Genomic DNA, 10,696 nt, shown 5'->3' on the forward strand with positions numbered 1-10,696 from the left:
GAAAATACCCCATAAGAACACTTTAGAGGAGGAAAAGTTTACATGGGTTCATGATTTCAGGGTTCAGCCCTGGTCGGCCAACTCCACTGTTTCAGGACTGAGATAAGGCAGAACATCATCAAAGAAGGGCTCAGTGAAGGAAATCTGCTTACCTCCTGACAGACAGGATGCGGAGAGAGAGCAGGAAGAGTCAGAGACAAAATATATAATCCCCAAGGCATCCCACCCCTAGTGACCCACTTCCTGTAGCTGTATCCCACTTGCCATATTTCTATTCAAATTATCAATCTATCAAATGGATTAATTCACTGATTATTTTACAGCTCTCATAATCCATTCATTTTACCTCCTGCTTTAATGCAGAAGAAGCTTTTAGAGGACACCTGATATCCAAACCATAAGAGTGTGTTATTCTGATCACAATTCTATGATTTTTATAGTTATATACAGATTCAGAAGCTCTAAGTGTGCTCCAAAATACATACGAGTATTTGATGAAATCCTGTTTAATGTTTGTAAAACATGTGACATTTTCCTGCTACATGCACAGATTTTACATTTCTGGCTTCAGGAAGTAAAATGATGTACTGATGAATCATTGCCAAATACTACACCTTTAAAATTATTTGCATGTTTTTGGTTTTACCTTTTCAAAGATTTCAGCCTTGGCATATAATGGAACTAATTAAATTTTCTTCCCAGGAAGCAGCCAGCTAGACCAGTGCCCCAGGCACATAACCTCAGCTTACAGCTTTTCTTCCCTCATTTATTCTGTATGTGAGATGAGACTCCTCTAACAGCAAAGGTAGAGTACTCAGGCCAGGCAGCTGCTGATGGATTTTAGTAACTACAGAGCCAGTGTTTGAATCTCAACCCTGACAGCACACATCACAAAGGGGTGACAGTGGAGGCACATCTTTCTGTGAGTTGGCTGTGGATGACAATCTGCCAAACTAAAATAATGGAAAAGGCATTGGTAGTATAAAAATGAATCAATTTGACTTAGCTCTAAGGTATTTTGCAAGATTCTAGGAACATCACTTCATTTTTTTCCTGAGATTATTTTTATGAACAAACCAGACAAATATAACAAAAACAGGATCATGTGAATAAAAGTTTTATTTAGTAATCTCATTAATGCATCTTCATATGAAGCAAAGAAAATCATATTTAATAGCAACAGACTCTTTAGCAATGACTGTACTCATTTCCTTACATATATTATTTTACCTTTAATAAACATACTTTTCCTATTTCATGACTAAAGAAACTATAATAAAATGATTAAACAGTTTCTCCAAGTTACCAAAAGGAAGATCTGGAATTTAAGCTTTATTTGACTGCAAAGCATTGGCTCTTTTTATGTTAACAGACTGCATAATAGAATAACAGTTTTAGGTTTTAAAAAAAAGAGATGCTTTTAGATAGAATCATTTATTTTATTTTTTTGCAGTGATAGGAGATGTTCATGCAAGAGAGTGGTAGATGTGCATGTTAACACATGTATATGGGCATGGGATTTTATCTTAAACTATAATATCTGAGAAGAATTTCCTGTTATTCATATTAAATTATATAAAACATGGATTTTATTGAAGAAGTCCTGTTTTACAGAAAGGGCTCAGTATCACCCCCTGGAAATAGGGAAATATGCTTCAAAGAAAGCAGTGATGGTATAACATTATGGTATTATATGGATTTGAGTACTTAAACATTTATATGGTTTCACTGAAAACCAAGAGAAATAAATTAATCTAAGTTGCCGTCTTACAGGGTAACATATGGATATATTTATGCATCAGATAAATAGTAAACGATCAAAAACAATAGAATAGTATGATGTAAGCAATTACATATAGATATATAAAATAAGGATTAACTCATTCATTTCTGGAGTAAAAGCAAAGTGGTTCTTTTCAACTTCTACATTATTAAATCTCTTTAAATTCCTAATTACATTTTTGAACAAGACCTCTTTCTTCAATTTTTTCCCCCTACAGTTGGACAGTGTCACCTCCCTGATCCAAGCAGCCAAAAATTTAATGAATGCTGTAGTGCAAACAGTGAAAATGTCTTATATCGCCTCAACCAAGATCATCCGAATCCAGAGTCCTGCTGGGCCCCGGCACCCTGTAGTGATGTGGAGAATGAAGGCTCCAGCAAAAAAACCCTTGATTAAAAGAGAGAAACCAGAAGAAACGTATGCAGCCATCAGACGAGGCTCTGCAAGGAAAAAAATCCATCCAGTGCAAGTCATGAGTGAATTTAGAGGAAGACAAATCTACTGAAAGCACTATTCTGCACGGGTGCCCACATTAGGAAGTCTGAACTAACCGCACTGCTTTATTTTACACTTGATTAGTTCTGTAATTTCACTAAGTTTCAGAGTTTAACTCACAAATAACATTAAAAAAAAACATCGAAACATAAACAACATATATTTGGGGTCACGTCACTGTTATAGTCGGCACATAATGGTTAATCATCCTATGCTGGTCCAGTGAATGAGGCCTTTAGGTGTACTCAGCCTGTCCCATCGAAGTGAATGTGTTATATTCATTACCAAATGAACACAGGAGACAAATGATCCTTGTTTATCTGTAATAGTTCAAGTACCTTCACTCTTTTCATGGTGAAATTCAAATACTGACATTAACTCAATTTAGTTTCAATGGAAACAAAAGACTTTATAAAATATTTTGTCAGTTAATCTCCATACTTTCTTTATCTGACCTAACCTGACGGGAATGTGTGACTTCTTTGATAGGAAAAACTTTCAATCTCTACATATTTGTTTCTATTGTCAACTGATTAGTTGACAATCTAACATCTATCATTAGCTAATCAAATTTGAGCAGTGAAGTTACTAGATTTTGGAGGCCAGCGTTGGTTATTAACAAAATGCTTTATTAATATTATAAAGTTTACAGTGGCCTTTGATGCCAGGTATATAGGATTCCATTGTGTTCCATAGTTCTGCACTTTTGAGTACTGGGGCCCTTGGAACAAATATGTAGAAGAGCTATCACCTATTGGGTAACTGAGATACTGAACTATGTTCCAGAGTAAGTCATGGTAACAGAAGTATGCAGAATTCTGCATGACTCTAAAATTCCATTTCTATCTGCTTGCAATTGTAATTAAAAAGAAAGGCCAGTTTGAAAAACCTTTTGGCATTGAGTAAAATATAACTCAGTGAATTGTATCGTTGAACTGTGAAACAGAGTTAATGGCAATGAAGCTGGAGTGATCTTAATAGCATTCTTTTAAATAAAAGTCATTGGGGGTCATTTTATAAGTTCGATAACTGTGCTCATTCAGAGTTGAGTTCACAATGGACATCCTAATAGCCCCAGAGTCTAGTATTTGCTCTCTCTCTCTCCTTTTCCTATTGGATTTTCAGTGAGCTCTTTGTAGAAATTAAGCCTCATCTTTATTTTGTCTCACCCATGGGGTTTCCATTCATAGGATTTTTTAAATATTAATTCCATATTCTATTTTATCATAACAACATTATAAATTTAACTTATCACGTGTAAAACATTGTTATTGATGAGCAGTTTCAACCGCCATATCCCTTTAGATTGATGAAAAAAATATAATGTTTTTCATATAACACCAATTGATGCTAGGAGCACCAATTTGGGTAAATGGAGTCACTAAACATAAGAAAGCATATAGTTCAAGAGCAGGTTATATATGGTAAATTGAGCAAAATGGTATGGGAAAAGAAGGATATAATTAATAGTCTGGCATTAATTATGAGTGAAATGTTCCCTTTCCTTAATTATAATGAGTCATTTAATTTTTAAAAGTGCTATATTGCCTGGGCTCTGTGTGCATACTTTTTAGGAATTAAAGACAATTAACTCCTTTCTGCCTTGCACCACAGTCTTGCCCACAATATTTATTCTGACCAAAGTCAAACACCTAAGAAAGAAGGCAGTGAAGAAAAAAAAATAAAAATTCAGGTGGCTCTGTTTTGCAGAACTATCCAGACAAGTAAGGCAAATGGGGTTTCTTTTGTTGAAAAGCTCCCATTGTATTCTGCTGCAACTGTTGAGCACCTATATCACATCCTTCTATCAGGTTCAAGTGTGAACTTATTATTTAGCTGAGAAATGAATTTTCTTTGAAATTCATCAAACATCTAGCTCTTTATCTTAGCTCCTATAGCCGCATGCACACAATTTGGAAGAGTTTCATTTAGAAAATCTAATATCCATTTGGCCCTATATGTTGTCTTTCCACTTGTTGGAATTTAGAATGCAGTATTGGGACACCAATTACCAAATAACTTTTATCTCTTGAAATAAAAGTGACATTTTACCCAACATTTATGTGAACAAGTCTTTCTCTTTAATATAGGTAGGTTTCTAGCAGCTTACCTCCAAGAAAACAACTGTGATTAAACAAAACAATAAAATTTTTAGCTCTGCAAAGTCCCAGGAGTAAATCTGCAGTATTAATCAAAAGGGAAGTAAAAACAAGATGCATAAAGCTGGGAAATATATCTGTCCACATGAGCAAATTCCTGCAGTAGACAGAATTTCAAAATTTTATTAAAACCTGTGATAATACAAATGTGTATGCCAAAAAACAAAACAAAACAAAACAAAAAACCTAGTAGTAGATCTGTGTATTATAAAGCATAGGTAAATAAATATGTTCAATAAGCATATTTCTATTGGACTTATTTGTATGTAGGCCTTTCTTCTGCAGAGGAATGCTGGAAATTTCTTAATTAGAGTGATAATATGGCGGCCCATTATGAATCTTTGAAATCATATATATCATCGAGATTGGTACCTCCTCTGATAATATACTTACTTGATCTTACTAATTAGAACACACCCTTCTCTTCTGTTGAAATTGATTTATGTTCATTTGCATAGAAAAAAATAAGAGGAAAGAGAAATTTTATGCCACCCACAAGGACCATTCCATTCCTGGTGAGCCACCTGCATCACTGCCAAATGTTAGACTAGCATCAAAATAACTTGGAAAATATCCATGAAATCATAATCCATTAAAGATGATTCTTCTAATTATAAAAACTAGAAGGTTTTCACCAAATATAAAAGGTGAAAAATATAAATCTCTATCACAAATTAAAAATTATTAAGATTAAAATGTTTTTACCCTAATGAATTTCTGGATAGTTCTTGAATGAGTCAGAGGTGCAGGGAGAACCTCAAACATCAAATTTCTATGCAAATCTCTGAATTATTACTTTCTGTTTGTCTTTGATATGAGTGCAACCTACAATGTGTTAGAAAATATGATGTAAAATACCAGCTACTTGGGAACCTGAGCAGGAGGATTGCAATTTGGAGATCAGCCTGGACAACTTAGCAAAACCCTTCTTCAAAAGAAAAAGTAAAAAGGGCTAAGGATGTAGCTCAGTGGTATCACACATGACTAGGATGCATGAGGCTGAAGGTTTAATTCCCAGTAACAACCCCCTGTCCCAAATTTATATATATAATTTTTCCTTCATATCCATAACAGTGCCTTTTAACCTTTGAAAATCTTTTAGGATCAATAATATATATGTTCCCCATAATCTCTTTTGTACAGCAATAAGGACCCCATGCCTACAGAGAGGACTATTCTTGCAATCCTACATTATTAAAAAAGAGTTTTGGAAAAGGTCAGTTTTTCAGTCCTACTGTGGTAAGTTAGTTAAAATTGTATTTTTTAATTAAATATTTGTGAATTAAATGCCCAACTTGGGCCTTCAAACTTAATAATGCTCCTCAAATTCAATAATGAGTGACTAAAAAGACAGGCTGGGGTCTTCAATGTCTTCCTAAATCTTCACTTTTTTGGGTGATCTCATTTCTTATCTATTTAAGCATCTATAAATTGACAAATATATTCTATAGGATTTCAGTTAAATTTATACAAGTTTTTATTTCCAGCAGAATTATTCCTTTACTCTTTCTAAACATTCTTTTTGGTGTCAAATACATACTTTAATGCTAGGGATCATGGTTCCCATGGATACGGATTCCTGTGTAGTAGCCAAGTGAATGGAATGAGATTTAAGACATTTCCTGGTGTTATCTACCATTCTCTAGTGAACTTCCGGCAGAGTTGCCAGCCTGCTTCAGTATTGTCATAAGTTATTGTCTAGGTTAGAAAGACAGGTGCCAAAATATCAATTTCAATGAAAACTGTACTTTCTTTTATCAGCTTGTCTTTAGCCAAAACAGCTCACCTATGGTATATTTAGGAATCAGCTATACATTTTGTGTTTCTAAGGTCCAAAATATTTGTTTCACCTATAAAAAAGTTTAGGGTCACACACTTAAAAACTTGCATGTTACTTTCTAAGTAAACTAGGAAAATTTCTACAAGCTATGATGTTATTGTTTTGTCTATGTTCAAATATCAGAAAACAATATTTATCTAAAGGAAAACTCCCCCCTTTTTTTCTTTGCTTCTTTTCCCATACCATTAGGATATGTTCAGTGTTAGTATTTTCCCTGTAACTCCCCAAATACACAAGGAAGGCCTAATGACGAAAGCATCGCATATGAAGTATTTTGAAAGTGTTCATTTTGGCCCTTTGGATTAAATTAGGGGAAAAAACCCATGGATGCTATTAAAACTAGGTGTATTTAACTGAACTTTTCCTAATCAAGGATATTGGCACTATCTGAGATATCTAAAAGAGAAAAAGATTAAAATTTTTAAGATATATTTATTCCCATTTTTAATCAATTTCCATGAACAAGAACATAGTTTCTATTTAAAGCAAAATAAAGAATTTTAGTTATTTTGCATGTGAATACCTCCCCAGTAGACTATGTATAATCTATCCCTGAACACTTGGAAAGAAGGTAATTAATACTCCCTGAGACAACTGTCTCCAAATGGAACCCAACTTGATCATGAGTCTGTAGGCAATGGATGGTCTGTGGGGCTGACACTTGCATATCATCCCCAGATGAGATTATTCATGGCTGCATTATAGCATCCAGCAGCTCCCACTGATTAGTGGGAACAAAACACATGGATTTACTTTCAACATGAGCATGTCAAGTGGGATTGAAAAGGAAAAATGATAGAGCATTTCTAATGAAATGGATAAGAAAGTGCCAAAGGTAGAGGAGGGAATGAGAGGGATCCTTTCAGAAGCAGATATCATTTATAGAGAGATGGGTGAAGAGTTTTTGGTTCTATGAAGATTAGGCGGACTTACCTTGAGGAGGATTTTCTGGGTAGGACTGGAGACTTGTCCTCGTGTTTTGGTGGTTAGGTAAAGTACTGTAAGAGGCAAAAGAATGAACTGCAAGAATTTTGAGGTTGATTTAGTAAAATTATTCATAAGTTGAGAAGCAAATATTCAGTCATTCTTCAGGCCAGTGATGGGTTAAATTTTTAGGATATACCAGATATCAAAACAAATAATGATCTTTGTCTTCATGTGCCAAATCTGTTAAATTCTGATCATCACATTTAATACTTTGAATAATTCTATAAAATAGACATTATTGTTTCTATTCCACAGCTAAGGAAACTGAGGCCTGAACACAATAAGAATCTTGTTCAAAGTCTTACTGGCTCTAAAATTTTACTTTTTACTCCCCATATTCTGAAATTTTAGCTGCTTTACCATCCAAACTTCTTAGAAAATGAGATTGAGTTTTCTAGTTCATAATGAGATACACACTTCAAGACACCCCTAATATCCTGTGTCAGAACAAAAGATAAAAGTTTTAAAAATATATTATTTATATATATCCTATATTATTCCAAACACGTAAGAGTCATGTAAATAATTAGCTGGATTCTCACCTCTAATAACTCAATAGAGTGTACCAGGTTATATAGGGAATCAATATTTTTTTCCGTATGATCTGATAAAAGAGAACAGCCCTTATGCAGAATTACTTTAATCACTACAGAGGGAAAAGCTTCAATGGAAATGCCTATGTCAGCCTATCTTCAGGATTCACTGGCAAAAACTATTTGTTGCTGTCATTTCTTTACCCTTTTATAGCTGATGTGTGCCTGTTTTTTTTTTTAAGAGATAGAGAGAATTCTAATATTTATTTTTTAGTTTTTGGCAGACACAACATCTTTGTTTGTATGTGGTGCTGAGGATTGAACCTGGGCCGCACGCATGCCAGGCTAGCGCGCTACCTCTTGAGCCACATCCCCAGCCCTGTGCCTGTGTTTAAAATTAGGCATTCCAAGAGTTCTTAGGCCAAGGATTGTTGAAATAGACTATCACTTTTCTGTGACCCATCCCACAACTCTTTTTTTACAGAGGTCACATGTACACAGCATGTGTCTGAATATAGGTGACTTCTTCCCTTAGTGTCACATGGTCCTTCTTTCTAATGTCAGCTGAAGGGACCTCTTTCCCATGTTGTGTTAAGCTTCCACAACCAGGCGCTAGAGAGTGACATGATTTTCCAGTATACAAACAGCCGTAGGTGTTTCCTCAAACTAGGAATTTGTATTTTGGGGGTTTTTACTCTTGTGTATTTGGTATTGTGATGGTCCCTGTTTCAAGTGTAAGAAAAGGAAGTGTTCATGATGAAGGAAATGTTCTATTAGAAAGTCGCATACTTATAACACTTAAGTTTCTCTCTCTCTCTCTCTCTCTCTTTGGTAGTACTGGGAGTAGAACCCAGGGTACTCTACAACTGAGCTACATCCCAGCCTTTTAAATTTTTTTTTATTTTGAGGCATGGTCTCACTAAGTTACTTTAAACTTTAAAACTTTCAATCCTCCTGCCTCAACCTCCCAAATTAAGGATTGATTATAAGCATGTACCACTTTGCCAGCTAAAAGGCTCAAATTTCTAACAAATCGTGTCTGAAAATGTCTTAAATGTAGGACATATGTAAAAAAGCAACTTACATATTATCAAAGTCATTCTTGTATTTCCATTTCAAATGAGATATTTTCTTGTTCTAAAGTTTTCTTTTCTTGGCATTTTCAAGCAGGATGCTTATATTTAGTTCTTTGATTATTTGGTCTTGACCGGCTGTTGCATCTCTTTTTAAACATTTCAAAAGTTACATTGATAGTTCCAAATCCTATGGGCAACTTGTTTTTTTCTATTCAGACATCCATGGATTGTGGATTCCCAGACCAAACTGACATTTCATTGCAGTTTTCCATCTTTGTAAAATATCTGCCCCTTGCTGGTATTCACTGAGAAGTTAGCTTAGACTAGTGCGTTTCTGTAACCTGGGCTTTTGACATTAGGCTTGGACTGGAGTACCAACTCACAAAGGAGAGGAGCAGGTCTGAGAGGTTTATTCACTTTCAGTGAAACAGAACTTTTCTCTTTCTGAAGGCTTTAGACATAAAATTAATTTCAAAAATACTGTAAAGAAAGTGTTTCATTGCTTACCAAATCTTATATGTGAGTCTACAGTCTGTCCATGGGAGAATTTCAGCCACTGTCTTGCAGGGTTAAGCTGTACTACTTATTGGTTTTTAATTTTCTTCTTGGGTAGCATAGTCCCTCCAAAGAAAATTTCCTAAATGACAGCACAATGGTTTCTCCTCCATTTCTGTGACTAACAAGTCCCAGGAAACAGACGTAGACATATGTTATGCCCAATTTAGTACCTAATAGTTGAGGCTTAAAACAAAATTTTCTTGGGCAAATTGGGTGATTAAATATGAATTAAAAATTCCAATGAAAGATTTCCAGATGCCCTTGCTTTCCATTTTGATTACATTTTTATTTCTATATTAATTTGGAGAAAAATAACTTTAAGTACTTTTTTACAAGCAGCAACCTGATATCTTAAAAGTGGTGACATCTCTGCAGGTGATATATACATTATAATTCAGGATAAAGGTAGCTTTAAACTAAGATAGTATGGGATGAAATAAAAGCAAGCTATGGATAATGGTCATGTTTATTGCAGTAGTACCCTGAGAACTTAAGTTTAGCTGCATTTGAGGTGATTCAGATTATCTCGCTTTTACATCTCAAACTGCTGTGCTGAGGCAGAGGGACAATTGTGAATTGCCCATTAGTGTAATGGACAATTCGAAACAGTTTTGGCTATAGATAAAACTTGCAGTTTTGTGTTTTGGCTATAGATAAATTTGGCATAAGGTTCTGTAGATGTTTCTGATCCATATTTGTCCTTAAAGACAATTTCACCAATCAATAAAATGAATTATTCATTCAAAAGTATGGTTGTTCAGTAGCGTATGACATTGACATAGAAACCCAAATGCTCCTTGTTTGAGATTCTGCATGCCTTGTAAGTTTTACTGAATCAAATGTTGTTTTCATTATGCTCTCAATGGTATTGCTTCACACGTGTAACTCTGTAACTCTGTTGTATTATTACTTTACTTTCATTTCAACTCATGTCGAATTGGAGTTCATTAAGAATTTGCTCAATTAAAATTAAATGATGTAAATTAAAAGCAATAAAGAAAGTATTGGTTAAACATTTTGTGTTCATATTTAATGGAATGTGTTTTGGGTAGGGCAAAAGAAAACCCAGGGGGTAAATGAATTGGTGGGTTTTCTAAATAAGTGTTTCTAATTGTCATTTTTATTCCCATTCTTAGCCACACAATTCAGGGAGGATACTTTTTCAAGTTATTCATGCACCCAAGTTAATATATCTCACAGAACTAGATTTTTAGTTTAAATGAGCATGCATGTTAGTCTTGGGCACTAATCTTGACTTCAACAGT

The 10,696-nt window shown here is 34.6% G+C and overlaps 1 protein-coding gene across 4 annotated transcripts in view; it reads left to right on the plus strand.

Annotated features, from left to right (window-relative positions):
• Ctnna3 (catenin alpha 3) overlaps nucleotides 1-10,367 on the plus strand; it is a 1,728,170-nt gene extending 1,717,803 nt beyond the window's left edge. For all 4 annotated transcript variants that reach the window (XM_027931212.2, XM_027931213.2, XM_071611230.1 and 1 more), the window contains one exon: nucleotides 2,001-10,367. In XM_027931212.2, the coding sequence (XP_027787013.2) occupies nucleotides 2,001-2,288 (288 nt within the window). In that variant the 3' untranslated portion in view covers nucleotides 2,289-10,367. The remainder of the gene's footprint in view (nucleotides 1-2,000) is intronic.
• The last annotated feature ends 329 nt before the right edge of the window (nucleotides 10,368-10,696 follow it).

The sequence above is a fragment of the Marmota flaviventris genome, chromosome 4 (genome assembly GCF_047511675.1).
Source record: "Marmota flaviventris isolate mMarFla1 chromosome 4, mMarFla1.hap1, whole genome shotgun sequence".
In the NCBI taxonomy this organism is placed as follows: domain Eukaryota; kingdom Metazoa; phylum Chordata; class Mammalia; order Rodentia; family Sciuridae; genus Marmota; species Marmota flaviventris.